This window comes from Ischnura elegans, chromosome 1 (genome assembly GCF_921293095.1).
Source record: "Ischnura elegans chromosome 1, ioIscEleg1.1, whole genome shotgun sequence".
Classification (NCBI taxonomy): Eukaryota; Metazoa; Arthropoda; class Insecta; order Odonata; family Coenagrionidae; genus Ischnura; species Ischnura elegans.
In genome coordinates, this window is record NC_060246.1 from 49072398 (window position 1) to 49098057 (window position 25660).

At 38.0% G+C, this 25660-nt stretch overlaps 3 protein-coding genes across 3 annotated transcripts in view; 2 read left to right on the plus strand and 1 right to left on the minus strand.

Moving 5' to 3' along the window:
- LOC124159549 (DNA replication licensing factor Mcm6) overlaps window positions 1–3581 on the plus strand; it is a 43706-nt gene extending 40125 nt beyond the window's left edge. The window contains exon 15 of the mRNA XM_046535430.1: window positions 3310–3581. Within this exon, the coding sequence (XP_046391386.1) occupies window positions 3310–3420 (111 nt within the window). The 3' untranslated portion in view covers window positions 3421–3581. The remainder of the gene's footprint in view (window positions 1–3309) is intronic.
- LOC124159556 (complex III assembly factor LYRM7) lies at window positions 3487–6685 on the minus strand. The gene is made up of 5 exons (XM_046535441.1): window positions 6565–6685; window positions 6408–6480; window positions 6271–6341; window positions 6106–6187; window positions 3487–3756 (listed from the first exon to the last, which is right to left on the minus strand). Exons 1-5 carry the CDS (start codon window positions 6583–6585, stop codon window positions 3674–3676), a joined length of 330 nt encoding a protein of 109 aa, XP_046391397.1. The 5' UTR covers window positions 6586–6685; the 3' UTR covers window positions 3487–3673.
- A 2458-nt stretch (window positions 6686–9143) lies between these two features.
- LOC124159561 (disintegrin and metalloproteinase domain-containing protein 10) overlaps window positions 9144–25660 on the plus strand; it is a 39945-nt gene continuing 23428 nt past the window's right edge. Inside the window, exons 1-4 of the mRNA XM_046535454.1 lie at window positions 9144–9317; window positions 14559–14822; window positions 22379–22582; window positions 23646–23977. Of these exons, the coding sequence (XP_046391410.1) occupies window positions 9245–9317; window positions 14559–14822; window positions 22379–22582; window positions 23646–23977 (873 nt within the window). The 5' untranslated portion in view covers window positions 9144–9244. The remainder of the gene's footprint in view (window positions 9318–14558; window positions 14823–22378; window positions 22583–23645; window positions 23978–25660) is intronic.

The window sequence follows — 25660 nt, forward strand, 5'->3', positions numbered from 1 at the left end:
ATTTCAGAAAGCTATGAGTATATTAAAAGCAATAGCTTTTTTTTGTAAATGTAATGAAGAATTTGCCATCTAACATTCGTGTACTTAACCCTTTCGAGACGGCGGAGTTCTCTCCTTAGCATGACTGCTGTACTGAGCCCAAAGAGACTCTTCCGTGCCCTCTGTATGGGGCATTGGTTAAGAGGGGTCTTGTGGATAATTACCGTATAAGCTTGTGTAAGAGGCGCACACGTGTAAGAGGCGCACCCCTATTTTGAGCATCGAAGCTATGAAGAAAAAAATTTTGCGACATTTTTTTAATCCTAACGTGCGGTGTTGCAGACGTATGCCTGGAATTTCATCAGTTATCGAAATGTCCTCTTTCAGTACTATTTGAAAGAGGAAATTTTGATAACTGCGGCGGCAAAAGAGGGAGTAGAAAGAGTCATGATCCTCTCTTTGCATACGCCATCGCTCTACGTTGCTTGTCCTACTCACGAACAATTTTGTTTAAAAGCTCTCGCAGGAGTATTGCAATAGAATTGCAGCCGTGGAAAATTTTAAGGCAAAACACGACAGGCAAAAGGCATGAGCTTTCCCAAGAGATTGAACAACAATCGGGGCAATCTCAGCGCCGTAGGATAATAACCACGTCGTAGATTTAAGGCCCCTTGCACACGCACCGATTTTAGACGGCCGGTAAAATATCGGCCGTCCACATTCCAATAGTGAACAATGGGAGAGCATTGGAGCTTGCACACGTACCGACCACACGCCGGCACCGGCAAAATGCCGGTTAGCTGCCGGCTATTGTCACTGTGGATCGCCGACGCCGGCTCAAAAACTTAGCAACGTATCGTTTGACCGGTAAAAATCCGGCGTGTGTGCAAGCATCGCTTCGCCGGTAAAATATCGGCCAATATTTTACCGGCCATCCAAAATCGGTGTGTGTGCAAGGGGCCTAACGGAACTACACTCGGCTCTCCATCAGCTAATGCCTCTGCCTTTTTTTTCCTTTCCGAGACTCCACAGGAAAATATCAAGTTACAGGGGAACAATGGAAACGTGTTTCATCCCTACCCCATTCCACCAACTGGCCTTTTTCGGTCTACCAGGTTCAATTCCCCGAGTTTCTGGAGGTCAAATGCTACGTGAGTCACCTTCTGAGCTCGAAGATATCTCGATATCTTTCAGCAATTGTATGACACGCACGAGGTTCTAAAAAGAATTAGACCTAACGCGACGTATATCTTACAGCATTTAAGTTTTTTGAGCTCTAATTGATTGACACAAAGATTTATAGCTAAAATAAGGCTACTAATATTCAACATAGTCCAAACAGCACAATTTCGGAAGAAACAAGCGTAGCATAAGCGCATTCAAACAAGACAAGACCGACTGGAAACTCAGGCAACGCAAACTGCGTATATCACATTGCTGCGCCTTCGCCCCTTCGCTTTCAAGGCAACGACGTCACATGCAAGATCGGACGTGTTCTTCCCTTGCTCCTTCGCTCGTAGCTTTAAATACAGAGGGGAGGGAGCCCTCTTCCCTCGACCACTCCTTCAGCGCTCTTCATTTATAAGCATTTCCGATTTCTTCTAGCCACCATTAAGTCCAACAATGAGCACACTCGTTCGAATTTTTTCAACCGCAGGTTTTGACACCAATATTACTATATGCAGTATAAATGCCGCGGGATGCCCACTCGTGGCAATAAATTTAGCGCGCGCTCCGGAGCAAATCACCCCACGCGATCTTTTCAATGTTCACCTCTGGGGTACCGACGTGACGGCGTGATGCTTGCAAGAAATTCAAACAGGAGCATTTTAAAAATACGTCACTAAGGGAGAAACTCCCCTGCCTGCCGCTTGATTTTGACCCAGGGTTTCAGATGACTGACTCACGCTGAAAACCAAGGCCACTCAGTTCCCCTCGAACTTGCAACCGGTGAAGTTTGTGTAAGAGGCGCACCCCCATTTTCGGCTGCAATATCTGGGAAAAAAGGTGCGCCTCTTACACGCGCTTATACGGTACCCTCTCTCAACACCAACCTTTTTCGACCCTCCCTAGTGAGGACTCCGATGGTAGTTGGGCTCCCTCCTTTCGGGGTTTATAACCCTACCAGCGGCATTGGTTCGTGGTCAATCATGCTTTGTTTATATGAATTTAATATATGGATAATTGTTGCTTGCATGTTAATTGCAGACTTTGAATTGAATTCCTCGTTTTATTCTGAGAATCATCAAATTTTGAACGAAGCTCTACCATCAATATTAACAAATTTAATGCAGCAACAATTTGTGTTGTTTATACTGAAATCGAGATATTAGTTAATATTTATCGTAGAAAATTGTAAGCGATGCTCAAAAAACAAAGAATTCAATTCTTAGATTATATTTTTTGAGAAAGGAACAAATATTTATTTCGGAAAATGACTGAATGAACAATTGAATGACTGTGGTCCCTTACCACAAAGAAGGGTAATATAAGACGAGGAGTCCGGGTACCTGCTCCCAGATTTCGAGGGTACAGCTTAAGTCCTGCTTTGTTAGGTCCGGAAACTAAGACATCGTGAACCTACAACTGTCTTAAAAGGGGGAGAGTAGGGAAACAATTATTATTTTTGGCATTCGTTCTCCTGCATAGAAAAATCTCTGACGAAAATTTGCTGCTTTTGTCTCCCGTGTCAAGAAACATTGTCGTATATTTTCGTCATTCGTAGGGAAAAGGTTAAGGAATTTAGTCTCTTCTCTCAAGTAAACTGGTAAGTATAGTCTTTATTTGGCATTTGGAGGTTGATACAATTATTATCCTGCATTTGTGTGTAGTTCAGGGTTATGCTGTTCACATTCATATGCATCAGTGATGACTCTGCACTTGAAAAAAATTTTCACTCAGGGTCTTTAAATTTCACAGGACTGTGATTTAGTCTCGGGTTTCCTTTTATCAAAATATGTGGATTTTGAGGGGGGCACAGAGGCACTCCACCCCCCAGGTGTTAAAAAAATAAACACATTTTTATGCTGTTATCATTACTTTCTTTTTGCATTACAGAGCCTCTGTCGTTTAATTTCATATTAATGACTTTCATATTAAAATAAAGAGAATATTTCGTACAGTACTTGTTTTTAATCTCAAGTATGAGAAGTTTGGTTGCCTGTCAAGCCCTTTTGCCCCTCAGAAAAAATCCCTAATCAACCCCTGCATTAACCCTTACTTGACCTGCTTTGTAGATGTATCGAAGACTTTTGATGTAGTAATTCATATTGATGTATCTTAAAATTTGGAACTGTTCTAATCACAGGTTTAATTTCCTTCTTTCTTTAGGATCAAGTCTTCATACCCCTGATGAGCACTGGACTGAGAGGCCAAGAAGCACAGTCATTGGAAGATAATCCTTTACTTGTTGTTCACCCTAATTATGTAGTCAACACTTAATTGTGAAGAATTGAGTATGTAATTAGGAATTTAAATTTGAAGAGGTCAAAAAATAAGTATTCAATGTGCATTACTATGATTTATTTTAATAGCAAATAAGCCATGTATTTAACAGAACTTGTAAACTCCAATTTTATTAATAATATTTTAAGATAAATCTACAACATGGAATTTATTTCATTCATATTTTTCTGGTCAATCCATGAACTTGTGCCTTGAAATCACAGTATGACTAGAGAGAGAAGATAATTCTCTATGCAGGTTTTCTATCCCCCTCGCAACAATCTCGAAAGGGAACGTTGTCTAACTTAACAGTATCCTTCGTAATACGGGCCTCTGAAATTAAAAACGTTTAATTAGTAGCTTCATCATTTTCATTAATTTATATTTAAAGTCTTCAATCAATTGTATAAATGTGAAAGGAGTAGAACCTATTGTTGTGACAATAGGGCTGTCAAATAAATTGACAAGTAGACCATAGGCTAAAAATTTTCAATTGATAATAGACTCCTATAACAGCTTTCTAATTGGCCCATTGGACAAGAATTCTTAATATGTAATAGGCTAAAATCAACAATTTAAGTACACCCAACAAAAAAGTGCTAAAAAAATGGTTTAAATGAGTGGAATACTACCAAATGTGTATTCCTGTGATGAGATGATAGTAGCTCCTGGATATGTTATTTCCTCAGAGCCTGTAAAGCTCTGTAGAGCAAAATCAATGGGGAAAAAATACCAAAAAAGGCTACTGAGAGGCTAAGAAATGACAAACATAGATGAAGTGGATCATATTCTTTTATATCTAAACCCAAAGTTAAATAAGAACTTAGATTTAGTACCGTTAACTGTTAGGCTGCAAGAGTTCACGAATTTAGCAGCTAGCCAGTGGAGGAAGCACCCCCTGCCACGAGGGCTGGTCTGGTAGTGTTAAGCCCCTTAGCAATCCTTATGGTGAGGGAAAATGCCCAAATGCAAGATATCCACGCAACAATAAAAAGTTAGGGCAAATGGCGGTCAGCTTGCAAATCGTATAAAAACGTTCCCTCACTTTTCAGGGTTATAAGAGGGAGGTGCATGTAGAAATGTTGAGGCATAAAGAGAATGTTGTTCAAAGAAATTTTTCCCAATCTTAATTGAGTAAAAACAAAATTTATAATGAAATTGCCATGAATTTACATACTTAGCAGTTGAAGAGATGGAGTTTCTTCTCTATAAGCAAGTAATGAACAAGTGGGTTGACCTCTATATATAGAGGTCAGCTGTGAGATAAGCGAGTTCGCTCATCGAATATGCATTTGTGGGGAAAAATCAACAGTGTTCTAAGGGGATATTGGTCTATCCATTTATAACATAGGCTCATTGCAGGGGACAAGCCCATGTTCATTGAGTATGTGGAGTTAGAGAAGGCATTTCACAGCATGAATTTTTATCACCCGTTATTTCCAATTGTATTGGATGAGAATACCATAAATGAAATCAACGAAAAGGCCTCGGGAGTGAATTCCCATGGAGAAAAATTTATCATGCTGTGATTTGCTAATGAAAGCAGTCATAGCAGAGACAGAAGGATTTGGAAAAAATTCAGGTCTATATGGGTAGAAATCGGCTGAATATAAACAAAAAGATATTAGTATGCAACAGAGGAGAAGTCATGATCAACATTAAAATGGAAGAGGTGAGTGAATTCTGCTACTTAGAAAGCAGATTAACTAGCAATAGAAGAAGCAAGACAGAAATCAGCATATCAGCCAATGTAAAGAGAGCATTCCTACAAAATGTAGATCTACTTAGAGCAAAAATGTATACATATAAGGAAACAATTTATCAGAACTAACATAAGGAGTATGCTTCTCTATGAAAGTGAGGCATGTCCAATGACAGCTGCAGAGAAATCGAGGGTGGAGGCTTTCAAAATGTGGTGCCAAAGAACAGTCATGAGGATAAAATGGATCAACCTAGTAAGTAATGAGGAAGTCCTAAAAAGAGAGCATCATGAAACCCTTGATGAATAGATGGAGCAACCTTAACGGCCATATTTTGCGACATGATAGCCTGATGAAGACAATCATCAAGGGACGAGTAGATGTTAGGAATGGAAAAGGAAGACTTCAAATTAAATTAATGGATCAGGTAAAGAAGTTTGTGAAAGAGAAGACTTTCAAAGGTGCGAAAAAGAATTGAGTGAAGAGCAGCATCAAATCAATTGTAGGATTGCCAACCAATGATGATGATTAAGTTTCTCATAAACATAAATGAAATTGGTGTTAACGATTTTGATTCATACCTTGAAATATATATTATAATTAGAACAAAATATTTCTTTCCAAATATATTAGGCAGTATACTCACTCTACCAACTAAGATGAATAGGCTTCACCCAGTTTAATTGAACTCAATTATACTTAGGCTATAATTTTATCGAGGGTTACATACAAGTACAACAACAGGGAGTTTAAATTGGCTCACTGGCGAAAATGAAAACTCGCGACAGGTTCGATGAACTGCACACAAGTAGATGAAAAACACGTTGGATTGCGCTACTGCATTCATTATAGTCATTTCAAATCCTTCTTAAATACGAGCCCGTTAAAAAACGTATGCGGCTAGCCAGGTGCGAATGAGTGCGTAGGATGAAGAGATGCTATCCAATTATTGCCAGCTAAAAAAATATAATCATAACCTTACCAAACTTATTCGGAGATACCATTCTTGCTTGAATGACCGTGGTGAGGAGCTGCTTTTCAACATCTCTCGCGTAAGCCAAGAGCTGAAATAATATATAAAATAATAAGTATAATATGGCGTGAAGTTGCTATCACCATTCCAAGCTAATTCAGAGACAATTGAGACCTCTTTTATTGCTTCCAAGTCTTGAACATGTTTCTTCTGGGCAAATTCACTGTTGATTTTTTCTCGGCATGCTAATATATAAATATAAATTAGACTCTGGTATTTCGAAAAATATCCACAACAATTCAAATTACTACCTTTGAGAGCTCTCTCGTCGCCTTCAAATACTTTCTTACGCGCCAAATGTAAATTTTTAAAAGACTTCAACACCTACAAAAAAAGGAACACATCAGAGCAATATAGATTTAACATGATAGCACGCGCTTTGTATTAATTTTGTGATCCTATACATACATGATTTTTAAGGGGATTCATCGCACTTAATACTTTTTATGATCATGTTACCAACATTACGCACATTGCCTGACTACAAAATATTTGCTATATCGACTTTGCAGACGAAAAATATCGAATCCTATCGAAGGGTTCAGTGCTTTCGATTCCAATTCATTCGACTCTGCCACTAATCGATGGTTAACACATGTAAATCATGTAAACAAACGTTTCACCATGAACATGCATGTTCATGCGTTTGACAAAAATTAAGTAACGAGGATAGCATAACGAAGAAAGACGCATGAATGCCTATTTGCTATGAGGAAATGCAAAGCTGTTAGTTTGCATCCAGTGTCCTCCCAAGTTCAGCCTTGATTATCACCATTAACGTAATATTAAAAATGAGTATATTAATTGCTTTGTTATTTATCTGCGTTTGATTGTGGGCTTGTATGGTAAAAGTGATTTTAAAAGATTTGAAATGACCAACGGTGACGATGCAGTAGTTCGGTCGATCATTACTTAGGGGTGGTTCGTGCAAGACGAGAGTGAACTGAATCAATAAAGCACATAGCCAGTTTTACTAAACTATTATACGCTAATTAGCGTTTTAATACACTGGAGTGTAACAGGACCTTACTCTTCGTTAGAAAATTGGACAAACTGCATTTGCCAAGGCCTGGCAAAGCTTAATTATATTTTTAACTCGATTTCATCATTCGGTGAGTAGCCAATTTAAAGGAATGAGCTGACTAAATCACTACTGTATAAAGTAAAACTTTAATTACTCGTTCGTCGTGCGTTCACGAAGCTAGTACAAAAACCAAGGATAACACGCAGTACTACATGTGCTCCCACAAGCATTTCACATAGGCGTTAAATCATATAAGAAACTCATGTAATCATTCAATCACACATTACTAAAATCCAAGTATTTCGTGCACTCCAACAAATTTACCATCAATATTCATCCCTTCAACAGCCAACAGGCTCCCAACAAACACATATGTTATAATTGTTCCAACACAAGTGGATGTTGATTATCTAGGTTCAACTCATTGCTAAAGTATCTTTTCAAGCCATATATGTTATTCCTGGTTATCCTCTTCTTTCTTCTTCATCGAAGAGACTTCTCTTCTAAGTTCCTTCACGATCGTTGCCAAAGCCTCAGGGTTTATTCCCTCTTCACAGAGTCTCACACATATGGTCAAAGTTTCTCCGTCTAAACCAGTATTCAATAACCGTGACATTTCCATGACGGTTTGGAATGTATCGCGGGCATTTATTAGATTGGCGGTTGATTCCTCCATTTCTCATCCGATGACGGGATACCTAATTATTCACCTGGAAATCGTAGAAGTTAAAAAAAACCTTCATGTTTCTGGCATGAATCTCTAACATTAAACAGAAAGATGCATAGTTTTCAATAAGAAAACACGTATTAGGTAAGCTAGTTTTTTTAACGAAAAAGGAAACATTCGCTGAAGCTGTAAGTATCCCTCATTTAGATTTACTTCCAATGAAACTGAATTAATGTAATTGCATCGAAATTAAACAAAAAAGGCTCGCATGTAAATTCAAATGAGAGGAAATAACACTCACCGCCCCTTTCCGTGAGCAAACACGAACACGGATTCGCAAAAATCTTTTAATTCCACATTACCATGGCTCACAGAAAATTTAAGTACGCTTCCGTGAAACAAAGTCAATCATTGGTCCAAGAAACCTCATTGGTCAATCATGCAGGAATGCAGTGTTGCCGTAATGACTTTCCATCATAGATGAAAAGATGTAAGTATTAATTATAGTTACACAAAATTCCACATAGCGCTGCTAAGATGAGGCCGACGGCCTCATCTTAGCAGCGCTACCTTACCCGACGCATGTGGATTGTGGAAACCAAAGGGTAACAAAAAAGTAAATTCTTGCAGCTCAAGTAATAAGGGTGCATATATTTGATAGTATTTGAATAATTCTACAAAAATTTTGACCAAGCATCCCCCATTCTATACGAAGGAAATCCATGAAAACCGAATATGTGGTCCAATTCTTCCATGGTCGGTCTTCAGCCTGTCGATTATTATTGAACCACGGATCTTCTATCGTTCGTCATGATATTTGTGTAGTCATTTAGCTTTTCGAATTCTTGATTTTTTTATCTTTCATTAAGAATCGCATAACTTTATACTGTAAGCATATCAATCCTGCGGTTACCTGTGAAATTACCAAGAATGAAGGGAGAGCCAATACAATAGATATAACCAGAAACATTTAGAATGGCAGTATTACTAAAGAAAATATTGTGATAGTTCATTCCAACGCCGAAGAATTCCAACTTTCACCAAAATTGATGAAAGGGACAAAAAACAAAGGTTTTTCATCGGATAAAAAAAGCTTAAAGGATAATTTTGAGCCAGTATACCCAATCCTTAAATATAGAAATTCTACTATTTCTCTTTAGTTGTCATACTTAACGCCCAAAATTGCTAATCACCGGCACAATCAAAATAATTTTAAAATTCTTCAATTAGTCATGCGATGGCGAGCCTCCTCGCTCATCCGTGGTAATATCGCGCATGCGCTTCTAACAAGTGAGCATCGTTTGATATGTATCATATGTATATTGGGTAAAAATTGTCAGCTGTAGTGTTAGCCACAATTGTATTTTCATGAAGTTTATAGCATTTATCCCCTACCGATGCAAATTACCATGATATGTGAAGGAGCATATGCATTATTTTTACTTCTCCTTCTACCTTACATCGAAAGTGGTGAGTTCTATTTCAGTATATTAGGCGTTTCCTGTAGTGTGTTGGGAGGAATGGTCTTCTTATGTTTTTGCTCTGTTGTTATCGATGTCTTTTCCGAGCTATGTTGTTGTTTCTCTGTAGCCATACCTCTTAATTGCCCATACCTGTGATTTTATTTCATCGTGTAATCTTCAAGTTTTCCATTGGATTATCCATTCGTCGCTTTTATGTAAACCATTAAGTCTTTATCGCATGCCATAAGATCGACAGGGGTGCTATGTAAGAAGTATTTTTTCGGAATCTATTCCTCATTTATGTAAAATAATGTGCAATCATGACCATTTACAACTACTTTTATTCTTACCCTCCACCTTTCCCCGGTTTATCATCTATTTTTTACCGTGTGTCAAATGTTGTGTTGTCAGGGTTAGCCCTTTTGTACTCGCAGTTTACCGACATTATGGGATTATTTGCGCTCCCTTTACCCTAAGTAGATGTTTTATATAAAAAAGATAAAAAGTTTTTTTTGCTTTCCTTTACTCTGTAATATTTCTATTCTTAAAGCTAGCAACATTGCCCCTTTTTACCCTTTGAGAAACGAGTTGTATGTTGAGGTGAAATAATGCCGAACAATTCGTTATACGGGTTTACGTATATCGTGAAATGTTAGATTTTGTGATTCACTTGTGATAGCTAAGTAAATTATCCCTCGTTATCTATAATTTTCTTCTAATTTAAATGATCACGTTTAACAGGTTGTCTTTTACCCTACATCGTGGAAGTGCGATCGGATAGTTTGATATCTCATCCTGAAAATTTATTCGCAATTGTCAACATCGCCTGTCAAATAAGTTTAATTCTCACCATTATCGGCTCTAATTTTCCGAAATGGTATCGTACGGACGAAATTCGTTCTTGTTTGCCGCAATCAATCACGTTAAGGACTGACCTTGGGAGAAGAACGGATATACCTCTTTTGCTCTGATCGTAGCCGCTCAGATGGTAGCCCGCTCACCTTTTCATACGATTTAACACCTTTTGTTACATTCTTTACTTCATTATCTTTTTCACCACCTTGTATTTTGTGAAATTTCACCCCTAGATTTTATTAATTAAACAAATGAAGTTTCCTCGGACTTACTTATTCATCGAAAATTATTGATGACACTAAATATATACGGTATTTATTATCTCAATATTTTATTCATTATTCATTACCCCGATGGTTTTGGTGTAATATTGAGTATTACACCAAAATACTATCGAGTAATACATCACCGTGTCTTAAGTTCCCGAACATCAGAATGATAAAAATTATGATAATATCAAATATTGGTAAAGCCTAATGAATTATTTGAATTAATTAATTAAAGTATTATTTTGGTCTGAGGGGACCATGGGGCTACCTTACCTTCAGGGGAGTTAGAGGTTACCCCTACTTTAACAGGAAGTGTTTTTCCCTAGAATTTGGTTTTACTTTGACCCTCACGGGACTTGAAATATGCACTAACTTCTGAACATTTTTTATTGTCCTGAAAGTTTTGATTCGTCAATTTTTTCTGGGATACAAGGGGGAAGGAGGGGCACAAGCTTTCTGGGGGGAGCTACCCCACCTTTATCACCCTCTAGCTATGCCCATGATTTATATATTTTCTGGCTGATACTGCATAAAGTATTTTGTTTTTATTACTTTGCTGTTGGGTATTAAGACTTAGGTCTCTTATTGCCCAAGGGAAACAGGAATTTCAAATCCTACTTTCGGTCAAGTAATGATCTTACTTAACAATTTTTCTCATATGTGGATATGTGGTTCTAATGATGTTCTCCATGTTGCTCTGAATGATATCTGCTCTTAATTGCTCCAGTAATAGAACCTTAGTGCATAGACTCCAAGTCCTTGCAGCTATTAACCTATCTGTGTACCAGCTGTGTTACAGTGTTTTCTCCTTGCAGTTTATGAAGGAGTGTGCTACAATCCTTTGTGTGTTATTTATTTCTATGCTTGCTCTGTATTCAAGGTGTGTCAATTGCAAAGTAGCACCTAACTTACGAGGACCTTGGCTGGCTTGATTAATCCTAGCTTGTTTAGCTTTGACACAAAAATTTCCTCATGTTACATCATATTTTTTTATTGTCTTCATTTAAAGGCTTTTCTAAGTGCAACTCGTATTAGAAACATACTTATGTTGGACCCCTGATAAGCCACTTCAAAAATGAAATATTCTCATGGTCTAGGATTTGGATAAGGGCATATTCAGTCGCAGATTGAAAATATTATTTTAATTGCCAGGAGGAATGCAAGCAAGGTGACCTCTGATGAATTGAAATGCTGATAAGCTACATTATGTGCAAATGTTTCTTGGGAAGACGATAGAAAAAATTCTATTCTGTCTTAGTTTTAACCTTTTGCTGCTATGAACGTATCTTCTATGTTCACCCTGTAGACAGCGGCAAACGTAGCTCCTACAATTGCCGTGGTCAACCCTCTCCACGTTTCCAGACTTTCGCTTTTCCCTGGGATTTTATTGCTATCCTTTCCACGGTTGCTTGAACTCGGCCAAACCTAATGGCAGAGAGCATAAGGGAGCGATACCTGGATTATCCCTTCTCCGAGAGAGAGGTCCCCTCTCTCGGCAGCACAGTAACAATGAAAATAATTCCAACAAATCGGAATCCTTGCATTTCCTAGGAATTTATTTATTTTGTCGTTGTCCATTAGCCGGGGAAACTTATTTGATAGCATTGGTCTCTCTTTTTTACACTTTCTGTGTTGGGTCTTCCGCCCCTGCATAATTACCAAGGACATTTCTTTCCTTTGAGATTTATAATCTCGCTCTGGATTTACCACTGAATGGTTTTCCCTTCAAATATCCTACCTTTTCCACATGCTCTAAAACAAGAAAATGTTATCGGACAAACAATGTAATTTTCAAACCGGACACTATTGTTGATTGTGTAAAAAATATGAGATTGGTTAACAAATCCAATATGACGATTGGATCATTGGAATGTATAAGGAAGTCAATGAAGTGGTACAAGAAACTGTTTCCACATGCTCTAAAATAAGAAAATGTTATCGGACAAATAACATAATTTTCAAACCAGACACTATTGTTGATTGTGTAAAAAATACGAGATTGGTTGACAAATCCAATATGATGATTGGATCATTGGAATGTATGAGGAAGTCAATGAAGTGGTACAAGAATCTGTTTCCACATGCTCGATGTAACTATGTTAAACGCCGTTTATGTATTCAAGTTGAAAACTAAAAAGACAATTACTTTTAGGAAATTTTTACGGGCTGTTGCTGATCAGCTTCTAAAAAAACATAGTCTTCTAGGAACCGACAACACAATATTGCAAGAAAACTTCCAGGCTGGTGCTAACATTCCTGAAAGATTAGGGGCCAGGCATTTTTATTGAAAAAATACCTGATTGTGAGGGCAGAAAAAAACCCTAGAGAGTATGTTTCGTGTTTAATAATACAAAAAAATGGATCTTAAGGGAAAAGACACGCGATTTTGGTGCAGAGACTGTCAGAAAGCTCTATGTATGGGTTGTTTCAGAGACTATCATTCAAATATTGATTTCTAAATGACAAAAATACAATATTTTCTAATAAGAATGTGTATTATAAACTTTATTATCCATTACATTTACCTGCCGCATCCAAATATACGTGCGAAATGCTTGGCAAAGTTCAAATTGGCTGAAATATGGTTGAAATATTGAGGAATATGGTTAAAAATCAATGGATTTTATTTCTGATTGATATCAAATTGCTCGTAAAAATGCCATGCTGGCCAAATTTGAGGAAAAAAAATTCATTTGCATTCGATTTACAAAAAATCACGTTCAAATATTTAAATTCCAATTATGACTCTTGGAAAGTGCTCAATTGCATTCATGGTCTGTTGTCAGGGGATTAGGTGGGCAGTCCCGGATTATGAGGGTCCACTACCTGCTAGACACAAGCCCGGGGTCAACGGAAAAACAATGACGACCTGTAAAAATAACAAAACACCAAACATTAATTTTTTAAATGCATTGTGCCTTTATTATCTCAGTAAATAAAATTAAAATTACATCTCTTTAACAAAATATGACAATTAAAAAAATAAACATTATCAGTCCTGAGTGCAATGGAGTGTACAATATTTTTAGTGAGTCCATTTTTAGGCTACATTAACAATCTGGATGGCTTACCCACGCGAAAGTATGCCACGTATAATTGTCAGTGTAAAAAACACAGTGTACCAAAATCTTAGCCGCAAACAGACATCATTCAGTCTTCAGACTTATTGATTGCCGTTGCGAATGCCTATATATTTGGAAAATGAACCGGTTTGAATTCTATTGGCACATCTATGGGAATGATGGGGATTCACGGTAGTAATACATGTTCTGCGTAGAAATTTCCATTCATAACGTTGGGCAATGTTTTTCATAAATTTTTTAATAACTTATGGCGTGCCACTGCACAGCCATGGTGGGTTCAAATTACGATGCTTATCTAACTGGATTTCCAAGCTTGTTGTATAGGGTTCAATGGCATGCCTGGCAAATCAAATAATTCAAAAACTCAGGTGGATAATTTAAAGCTTCTATGGTATTGCAAACTGAATCGATAGAAGAGATGTCAAATTACATAAACAATACTGACGACGTCAAGAGAACAGTAAGCCAAAAATGCTAAAATTGCAGCATTTTTATGAATTGTTTTTCCCATATCACCATGATTCATGTGGAAAACAGCAATAGACTGCAAGAATAAGAACGTGCCTTTCTTTTTCTTTCCAATGGTATATGCCTTAACTTATTGTGACCATTATAACTAATTTAAAAATGCAAAAGAAAAAAGGTCTGCAGTCATTAAAAACGAACTTAATGTGTATTTCTTATGAAAAATAGTTTACAACATATTCGCAGTCCTACTGAACATACACACCAAATTTCATAGGAATCGGTCCAGCCGTTTCGGAGGAGTTTGTCTACAAAAAAAGTGACATGAGAATTTTATATATTAGATTAAGCTGTAAATGATTTAAAAGATTTTTTCAATTTGCTTGAGTTGTTATAAATATTTAGGAGCCTTCATATTTTAGTTGACTTCATGGTGGTCCAATGGGCAAAAATGGGATTACATGTCTTTTATCTGCAATTTCGTATTAAGTGAGAGATTGATCAAGTTTTATTTCACTGATAGTTTTTCCAGCATGCCTTAGATGTATCTAATCATCAATTTATCTTTTTTTGCAGCTAATCGCCTGAATGAATATATCCGGCACTATGAACCAGTATCCTATGATTCATCAGAGGTCGCTCGATCCCATGCTCGATTTCGCCGTTCAACATCTAGACCTGGGGATGAAAACGTCCACATTCGTTTCTCGGCTCTTGGGAGACACTTTAACCTGCGCATGCGCCGAGATACAGCTGTGTTTGGAGATAGCTTAATTGTAGAACAAGGAGGAAATCCTGTAAATGTGGACACACGACATATATACCATGGGCACTTAGTAGGTAAGGATGGACAGCATAGTGTTTTGACAACTACATAAGGGGTGTATCACCATGTTTAAATAGTCTCCTACAAGGTGCTTTTGAGGCTTTGTGCCTGTGATTTTGTGCTTTTAAGTTCTGAATTCATCATTTTAATCAAAAATGAGCTGTTAAGTGATATTTTGAGAATGGGTAACACCATATCATTGATAGAAGATCCTAAATTTTAGCATAATATGATAAGCAGATTTTATTGCAAACAACTAGTAGTGATACTTTCAATTGCTTTTTCAAGTTTTCAGCCTTGGAATATGTAGCCGCAGCCAGTGAAAAGAAAACACCCGCTAGTGCTTCTTCTTCTTAATAACTTTTGAACACAACTTTAATAGTCCTTCTTCCTTGCTGGGCTCTGTTCATTTTATCTGTGCGGGTAAGCTGGTGTGGCTAAAGCAAGTGGGGTTGAGGGGAGGACAAGTTTCTCGGCACGTGACTTTCCATCTGCCAATCAGGAAACAGTGGGCGTGACCTGGTGCTTAAGCCCGCATGACACTTTCCAATTTATTGGCCAATAAATCGGCGTGCACTATTGCTTAAAATGTTGGGCGTTACGTACAGTGTGACACATTTCAATTTTTACATCAATATTGGCCATATTAGTGTTCTAATGTCTCGCTAGAGATTGCCATTTTATTTCGATGATTTTACATTGTATGAGCTCTCGGGTGATTTGTATGCTTCAATCAATAGTAAAACAACTTCTTTCGTACACATTTTAGAAATTTCAACTAAATTCTCAGAAAAAAACCAATGCCTTGCAGCCAAGCCGGGTGTTTTGCAAAGATTTTTTGTTTTGGCCCCTTGGAGTCAACAAAGCTGACCTCTAATTGGAGATTGGCCACAAGAAAATAGAACCTGTTCTAAATTCCAAATTTGGTGAGAAATTGTGTCAAATATTGTGAAAAGGATATGGGACTTGAAATTGGTTTGTGTAGTTGGACCACAATCCAATATCCTATGGGTTGTCCTATAAATTGGGAAGTGTTATACGGGCTTTAGGAAATTCAGTTGCTCTCAGACCTCCTTCATGTTAACATCGTGAATCTTCTCGTGGAGCAATGTTGCCAAACCTCACATGTTCTCCTTGTATGTCTTAAAGTATGCCTTTCACCAATGGTATTGCCTTCAGTGTTGTAGCTGACAATGTCCTGGGCTTCTCTGAAGGAATTACCCTCAATACCTTCCAAATGAGTAGGAATATTGTCTTGGTGCTAGGCCAAAAATACCTGTGGCCACCCATGACTCACTCAATTTGAGTGACAAACTAGTGCTGATATTTGGCAATGTTAAGTTCACTCCGACTCTCTCTCTCTCTCTCGGTATTACCCCATCTCCATCAGCAAAGCCCTCTGAGAGTGTCCGGGCCGCCACGAAAGCTCGCCTGCAAACATAAAGTGAGCAGATAATACTCTGAACCAAAAGGGAGTCAAGGGTGTGGTAAGGCAGGAATGATGAATATTGGGCAATGGGATCAATCTAAAGATAGATGCTTTAGAAACTCTTAAAGAGCCTTTGTCAGATACTGAGACAGTTTAATTAAGGTGGATAGAATATTTATGATAGTTCTAACTTATTCCCTTTATTCATGAATGGTTTCTTTATGTAGTTGGAGTAATTTTTTACTTATAAACACTGTCACCTCGCGGCTGAGCTTGAAGCCACCGAGTGCGTCCACCGGGTTTCGGATGGTGGGTCAACCTTTAGATATAGAGGTTAGCTGCGAGATGAGCGAGTTCTCTCGTCGAATAGCAGTCGTGGGCAAAAAGCGGCGGTAATCCGAGGTGGTATGGGTCTATCCCTGGGTGAGATAGGCCATATAAATGATACATTAAACCTGTGAAGATACCGTGACTTGGCGATGAGAGGCCGCCAACAATTATGCCTCACATCACCCGGAGGAGAGGGAAGCAGCTCTTCTTCATATGAGTGAAGGTGGAGACCACGGTGGTCAGTACAGCGACACTCATTGCACTTCAGGCGTGGTAACATTTACTTTAACGGATGTTGTACTGCGATGTGGAAGGCAAGGGGAAACCACCACATTATTATCCCGAGGAGTCGCTGCTACTCCAACTTTAAATAATCTGACATGATGGAATTCTCTCAGGTAAAAAATTCCAGAGGTAAACTAGTCCCTAATAAGAATCACATGCAAAGAAGATACACATGGAAAATGCCAGGAGACAAAAGACGATTTCAACTAGACTATATTTTAGTGAAGCTGAGGTTTAGGAACCAGATAAAGGACTGTAAAAGCTACCCGGGGGCAGATATCGACAGTGATCATAATCTAGTAATGATGAAATGCCATCTGAAATTCAAGAAATTGAAGAAATCAGCAAAGAATGCCTGGCAATTAGAGAAACTTAAGGAGCCAAAAAATCAACAGGCCTTTCAAGAAGTAATGGAGCGCAAGATAGGATTAGATCAGTCTGAAAACTCAGTTGAGAATAACTGGACTACCTTAAGAAGTGGATTTCAGGAGGCCGCTAGAGAAGTTCTAGGGATAAGAAAATGTGTTAAGAAAAAGCCATGGATCACAGATGAAATCCTAGACCTCATTGAAGAAAGGAGAGTGTATAAGAATACGAATACTGAGGAAGGACAGGCTTGCTACAAGAGAATAAGGAACGAGATTTGCCGCCAAGCGAGGAAAGCCAGAGAAGCGTGGATGAGGAACATATGTGAGGACGTACAAAATAACCTCGTAAAAGGGAAAGTGGAAGCGGCCTATAGAATAGTGAGGAACCATTTCAAGGAACGAAACACAAAATGTAATAGCATAAGGGACAGGAATGGAAACATTCTAATTGAAAACGAAGACAAAGCCGAGAGATGGAAGGAATACCTGGAGGAATTATACAACGGGAGCAAACTTAGCTCAAAAGTTCTCGAAGAGGAAAGTGAAGTTGAAAAGGATGACATTGGAGCAAGCATCTTAAGATCGGAATTTGACGCTGCAGTAAGAGACCTGCGAAAGAATAAGGCCCCAGGAATAGATGACATTCCAGCAGAGTTTATAAAAAATGCAGGAGAAAAGGTCTTAACTCAACTGTATAAAACTATCTGCGATATGTAGTCAACAGGAGATTTACCTAGTGACTTCGAGAAGAACATCATCATTCCCATACCCAAAAAGAAGAGAGCTGAGAAGTGCGAAGAATTTAGGACCATAAGCCTGACGACACATGCATCGAAGATTCTGACAAGAATCATTTGCAGGAGAATAGAACGAAGAGCAGAAGAATTCCTGGATGACGACCAATTCGGATTTAGGAAAAGCAGGGGCACAAGGGAAGCAATTTTGGCACTTAGGATGCTCATAGAGAAGAAATTGGAGAAAAACCGACTTTCATAGCATTCGTCGATTTAGAGAAGCCATTTGATAACGTGGAATTGAATTCAATGCTTAGAATTCTGAAATAAATCGGCATACTCTACAATGATCGTAGAATTATTCATAGTTTGTATAAAAACCAAGTAGCTGTGATCAAATGTGGACCAAACGGTGCAGAAGCAAGAATAAGAAAAGGGGTGAGACAAGGTTGTGCGCTTTCCCCCTTAATTTTTAATGTTTACATAGAGAAAGCCATCAATGAAATCAAGGATAAAGCTTTGGGTGTCAGTATCCACGGAGAAAAAATTAGCATGCTGCGATTTGCTGACGACATAGCAGTCATAGCCGAGACAGAGAAGGATTTAAAGAAGACGTTGACAAAGATGGAAAGGACAATGGCCAAATATCAGCTGAAAATCAACAAAAAGACGACTAAGATATTAGTTTGCTGCAAAAGAGAGGAGGCTAAAACAAAAATCAACCTAGGAAAGCATAAACTTGAAGAGGTGAACGAGTTTTCTTACCTGGGAAGCTAAATTACCAGCGATGGATGGAACAAGAAAGAAATACACAGTAGAATAGCGCAGGTGAAGAGGGCTTTCTACAAAAAGAAGAATCTTCTTACAGCTGAAAATACCAGCATAGAAGTAAGGAAACAATTCATCAGATGCTACATATGGAGTATGTTTCTCTATGGAAACGAGGCTTGGACGTTGACAGCAGCAGAGAAGTCAAGAGTGGAAGCATTCGAAATGTGGTGCTACCGAAGAATGGTGAAGATAAAATGGATTGACTGTGTGAGTAACGAGGAAGTGCTAAGAAGAGTGGGAGAAAAGAGAAACCTCCTAAAAACCTTATGCAGAAGAAGGGACAACTTAGTTGGCCACATTTTGAGGCACAATGGTCTGATGAAGACAATCGTTGAAGGACTAGTGGAAGGGAAAAAGGGCAAGGGACAGCCCCGAATGAGTTATATAGGACAGGTTATGAAGGATGTAAAAGAGAAGAAATATGTAGCTATGAAAAGATTAGTGGATAGGAGAGAGAAATGGAGAGCTGCGTCAAACCAATCTTAGGATTGTTGACTAATGATGATGAAACACTGTCACATTCTTGAATGCATGGGAATGTATTTTTATTGACTATGATTTCTAATGAAGCATACATGCATGTAGGTTTATGATACTACATTATTTCATTTGTTATCGTACTGGGAGTGGAAGTAATTCCTGGGAAATTTATTTTAACCCTCATATGGATTCGCTGCGCCTTAGCGTCGCTCGTGGTTTTAAAAGTGGTGTAAAAATTTTCCATTCCGATGGATCATTTTGAAATTTTCAGTAGTCTATTTTTTCTTCCATCTTCGTCTGCATATATAATTTTTTTGCATAGTGTTGATAGTTTACATTTTATTGGCCTATAATGAAAAAAGTTACGTTTGTTAGTTAAGAGCTTGGGCTCAACGTTAATGTCAAAGCAATTATGTTTCGCATGAAATGCTATAATCTATTTATAATCATATTATTTAATTTTTAAACTTTATAAACAAAATAAAATTGTTTAACAAAAGGAAATATTACTATACCAATTACCAATTTTTTTTTCTCTTTTGGCTAGGGATCATAATGTTTGCCTCGTTATAATGTTCATAGGCAAAACTTCATCATTTTACAAGAATTATTCACAGAAACTCATGGCTAGCCAAAGTTGTTTTTCCATAGCCTGCGACTTAGTTTTACTTGGGCCGAGAATTTCCTCGTCGCTACTTCGGGCACTGCACTCTCATTGCTATAATGTCAAAGCAATTATGTTTTGTACGAAATGCTATAATCTATTTATTGTCATATTATTTAATTTTTAAACCTTATAAATCAAATGAAATTGTTAAACAAAAAGAAAATATTACTATACATACAGTGGAACCTCGTTAAAGCGAGTACGGGCTATAGCGACACTCCCGCTATAACGAGACATAGTCGATGCACCATCAATTGACCCTATAATAAGCGTGTTATAAAATTCGTTTTTACGAGACCCTTTTGGTGTTGGCTCTCGCCATAGCGAGGGTTTCACCGCCGGAAGACTTTCATCAAGACTCCTTAACCTCTGTAATTGCTAGCGATCTGTTAGAAATGAAGTTAATGGAGTGCTCAGTCTCAAATTTATGTGGTAAACTGTCGTTCGATAAATAAGTAGTTAATTTTGGTGAAAATATTGTGGCATTAGCATTCGCGAATGCTTCATCTTCTTTTGTTCCTCGGGCGGCAGAAAGCAGTCGGCAACATACCCGCACGTCCGTGAGTTGCACGAATAGAAAGCATTTGATGGCAGTCACCATGGCCAAAAAAACACCAAACACGTCTAAGCGGGAAAATAAAAATAAAGGAGTAATATGAGGGTGTCGAAATTAATTTATCTTCCTATTCGCTCTGCAAAATTAAAAAAAACAGAAGCGCCCAAGGAATGCAGACGATGAATAGTTATAAGGAGCTTTGTTCGGGTGGTTTTGCCCATTCAAATCTGCGGGAACTTCTGAGAAAAGGGCTACGCCCAAGCCTAAAGCGGAATATTTCAGGGATAGATTGAGAATCGAGAATTTTAAGAGTGCAGAAGGTTGATTATACTAATGCGAAGCACCAAAGCGTTATCTCCCCTCATAATTGCTGGTGATGCCTCCGGTGTAAACCCAAAGTCGTGGAAGAAAGGACTCCGATCATAAGTATCTTTAGAAGAATTCCCCGCGTCATATAACATAGACGAAACGGAACTTTTTTACATACAACTCCCCGACAAAACCCTTGCAGTATGAGGTATTTCTTGCAATGATGCCTCTAAAGGTAGGTAGTGCGCCTTAGCGATGATGTAGGATGTACGAAGCAATGATACTCAGCGTGAATTGTCCGGATGGACGTATTTATTCTCCGTTGCGGATTTACAAGGGTGAACTATTCGCGTCAGTGGTCATAGTCGTACTGGCGCTTTCTTCTGTCATGTGGGTAGCCGAGCATCTCCTGGTGGCCGCTGGAAGAACTCACAGAACAACTAACTCTCGTTTGCAGTGCCGTGGTAAACTCGGTGTATTATTTCAAATACGTTGCGAGCGTAACACTCAAAAAGAAACTTTTTTTCAACAACGGCAATTTTAATCACATCATTTTTCAAGCTTAGCAAACTTTTTACTGTAGATGATGTAGATATTACATTATTTGATAGAAAAAGTCTTCCAAGGCGGGAACTTTATACAACCTTCCACCGTTTCCGCCTGTAGAAACAAATGTAATGCGTTATTTCACTTCACTGCCGCTTAACGTACAGAAACAATAAACATACACCAATGGAAACATTTGAGGCAGAACATCAGTTCGCAACAGGTATATTGGCTATTATTTGCTCCACCTCCGGTAAAGCGACAATTCGCTATAGCGAGTGTTTATTAGTGCACCGTGGGGTGTCGTTATATCGAGGTTGCACTGTATTTTGCTTTTTCTTTTAGCTAAGAATCGAAGCTGAGGTTTCACCGCCGGAAGACTTTCATGAAGACTCCTTAACCTCTGTAATTGCTAGCGATCTGTTAGAAATGAAGTTAATGGAGGGCTCAGTCTCAAATTTATGTGGTAAACTGTCGTTCGATAAATATAATGATGACGAAACAATGCTTTGCATGATTTTTATTCAGTGCGGCGCTTATAAATTGTTTGAATAGTTGGTCGTTATTTGAGTAAGGAAATTTAGTGATGCAAAAAAACATCGCCTTTCGTCTGGATTTATGCTTACGTTTATCGGATAGATGTTTATCTATCGCCGCACCACTCCTGTTCCTGTATATCTGTTCGCAACAGGTATATTGGCTATTATTTGCTCCACCTCCGGTAAAGCGACAATTCGCTATAGCGAGTGTTTATTAGTGCACCGTGGGGTGTCGTTATATCGAGGTTGCGCTGTATTTTGCTTTTTCTTTTAGCTAAGAATCATTATGTTTGCCTCGTTTTAATGCTCATTGACAAAACTTCATCTTTTTGCAAGAATTATTCATAGAAACTCATGGCCAGCCAAGTGCATATGATGGTGGCTACTCACCACTGTGACAGAAACATTGGTTTCAGTTCTCTTTAAGAATACAATTCGCTGTGAATTATCATCAGAATCATTTGTGGAATTGTAATATTTGTATTTTTTTGTACAGGAGAGCCAAATTCCTATGCCTTTGGCTCAATCAGTGGAGGTGTTTTTGAAGGAAAAATAGTGTCACCTGTGGGAGGCTCATTCTATGTGGAAAGGGCTCATCACTACTTCCCTTCTGGTAGAGAAAATGTGACAAACCACACTTTTCATTCAGTCATATATACTGATGGAGATGTTGAGGATCCATATGAAAAACAGCGAACTGGTATGTTTACATTACTATTTCTCTTTTGAAGCAATTATTTCTCATTTTAGTTGAGTTCCATTGTTGAAAATTATTTTCAATGTGACCATGACCTAAGTCATTTTCCTAGATGATTTGACGAGTACATTTTCCATAGTCATGTTCAGGAAATTTTTCCTGATTTTCTTAGCAAAAATGCTCTTCTTTAAAATGGCAATTGCAGTAGTTCCCTAGAGGCTTGGTTTTTAAATGAGTGATGACTGATGATGCATCAGAAGCAAAGACTTTGCCATTTGAATGTATGAGTAAATTTATATTTTCGTCTGATTTTATTTTTTTACCCTCTATTCTTTTCAGACTCTACTACAATTTTGTTATAGGGATGCATAGATCAACACAAAAGTGAATAAGCTATGGAAATATATAATTTTTAGAGCTCTCTTTTAAGTTTTCTTGTCGAACCTTCCTTTTTTCAAATTCCTAAATGGTGGAAAATGTAAAAATAAATATCAATTTTAAATTCAGGACTTAAAAATATATGTTCCTGGGAATAGGGATCAAAGGCTAAAAGCTAAAGTGTCAAATAAAGCTATTTCAGGGTTGCTCTATTATAAATGGAAAAAGCATTTTTTTTTCAGAGTCAAATAAAAAAATGCTATTTTTATTAATCACGTGATCTTTTCTTTGATTGTTACAATGCTGTATCACAAAATTCACTAGGATGGGCTACAGCTGCATATTTTTTTGCCTTTGTTCTTGAAAATGGTTTAAGATCAGCTTTTTTCTCCTTGTAGACTTAGCAATTATAAGTAATTTGATCCATCTAAGATCTTTTGAGCCAGTCGTTATTGCTTATAATTTGGCATTGCTCTGATTAGGAATTCTTAAGAGTAGATCTGTGGATGTTTCATATTTAGCAGCTAGACAATGATAGAAAATGCTGCTGAGGCTTATCAGATTCACTTAGAGGTATGAGGGCATTCATAAAAAGGAGCAATCAGACCCATGCATGTTCATCAAAAAGGAGGGAGTCATGAACAATCCTTTGCTTAGACACTTGTTTGCTTACTTCTCTTACTTACAGGTCATGTGGGAGGATGCGGTATTAATGATGAAGTGGTTCAGTGGATGGACCGAATACAAAATTCTGCTGTTGATGAGAGTAACTCACATGTAAATCCTTCCTTTCAATCGGAAAGAAGTCATGGGCACATTTGGCACAACCCAAATCTAATTATTGAGGCTGATGACATTCATCTCCCTCCATTCAGAAAGTATGAAGAAGCAAGTAATCAAAAATCATCAAAACATTCACGTGTGAAGCGTGGTGCAAGGCCACCGAAAGAAGAGAACAAGAACACATGCTCTCTTTTCATTCAAACTGATCCCCTCATATGGAGACACATATCAGAACAGGTAAGGTCTTTGAAAATTTAATGTGCATGTGCTACTTATTGTCATATGTGTGGTATTTTGTTGCGTGTACAGTAAACTCGTTTTACGAAGTTCACAGGGCCAAAAAAACTGGAAGTTCATAATAACAAAGTTTGTGAGAGCATTTCCTTCTGGAATTATCGCCAAAAAAACACACCTGCTAAAATTCATTGTCTCTTCAATCTCCTGTACTTATACTGGTGCTATGGAATAGCTTCAAAGAATGATATACACCCATGCGTCGTATAGTGCAAGGGATGTGTTCCTTGGGTTCTTTGCGCTACATGAATTTGCGTTGTACGAGAGCGTTTTAACATTGGGAAGACAGGAATGCATTCCTGGTAACATAGGTGTTGGGTATCGAATTTCCTCCAAACGATATATATTCCTATTAATAGCCTTATAAAACCTTATTTATATTAACGCTCATAGTTCAAAACATCTTTAAAGATAGTAGGCACTCATTCAAAGGCTTTTATTTACACAAAAAACATTCGTACATGCTTTCAAAATCCCCTCCTGTCAAGCGGGTGGGCTAACATCGGCCTCTTCATTGACTGTAGATTCCTTTCTTGCGTTCTCGGATCTAAAAATATTGCATCACTTCTCTAAAAATTGGTAACATCAATTTGTTTAGCGCCGACGAGACTCCAAGTAAGGGACAAGTCGTCTCAGTATGCATCCTTTTTTTTACCTTCTACCTTCTTCCGAATTATATTATCAAAGATGAATGCCCTCCTAGCAGCACACGTGGTATGAATTGTGCTTTATTCGAGGTGTGGGAGGGGGAGAAGCGAGCAGGGAGGGGGCGGAATCAGCCTGCCGCTCTTATATCCGCGATGCTGCGTGAGCCTTGGAATATTTTCTTCGTGGACTCAAATTTGGCATTTTGTGGCGAAATGGTGGAAGATACATCATAATCCACGAAATTTATATCTAGAAGGACAGTAACTCGGCAAAATCTATAGGGAATGACCATAAAATATTATATTTTTCGAATTTTGCCCCCCCACCCCCTAAATTGCATTTGAGCAAGGGTTCACCTAGAAGTCTAAAAATTTTTAGGCCTTATTTTTGATCGGTCTCACAACTTTTTTTCATTGGGCCAGATGGATTTGAAAAAAATCAATTTTTCCAAACCGCCCTAGTGTACATTCTATGGACATGCATATTAGTTTAAGTCCATGGTACGCTCTATTACATTTCCGAGAGATATGAGATTCACCATGTTACGATATTTATTTCTATATGTTGCAATATTCTAGAGGATTCCATGAATTTGATAGACATGAAAAATTTGTAATTTTTCATTATGATTTCTGTCTCATTCCGATTGCGCGTCGTGGAAAAATATAAATTCTGGGAAGTGGCAAAAGCAATCTTAACTATGTGTGGGATCTTCAACTCCCTTTCCACTGTTTTACCTTATTAATTGTACGCATTATATTGTCTGCTTCAGTTTCAGAATTACATAAATATTTGTGTCAGTGCATTTATGCGAAACAGACCATCCAGAATGTCAACTACGTTGCACACTGAATTTCATTTGTTCCTTGTTCTAACATGTAACATGCTACTCGTGCACTCAACAGACGACAAAATTTCATGTATGAATGTTTGATTGTGAGTACTGTGTAAAGCGGCAACTCATTCGTCTGCACAATT

Excerpts from the sequence above, each read along its gene's own strand:
- LOC124159556 (XM_046535441.1), bottom strand. The coding sequence starts at position 6,585 with ATGAATCCCCTTAAAAATCAT. Across the intron at positions 6,481-6,564 it reads TGAATCCCCTTAAAAATCAT|GTGTTGAAGTCTTTTAAAAA; the intron begins GTATGTATAGGA and ends CTTTTTTTGTAG. Across the intron at positions 6,188-6,270 it reads ACTTGGAAGCAATAAAAGAG|CTCTTGGCTTACGCGAGAGA; the intron begins GTCTCAATTGTC and ends ATATTATTTCAG.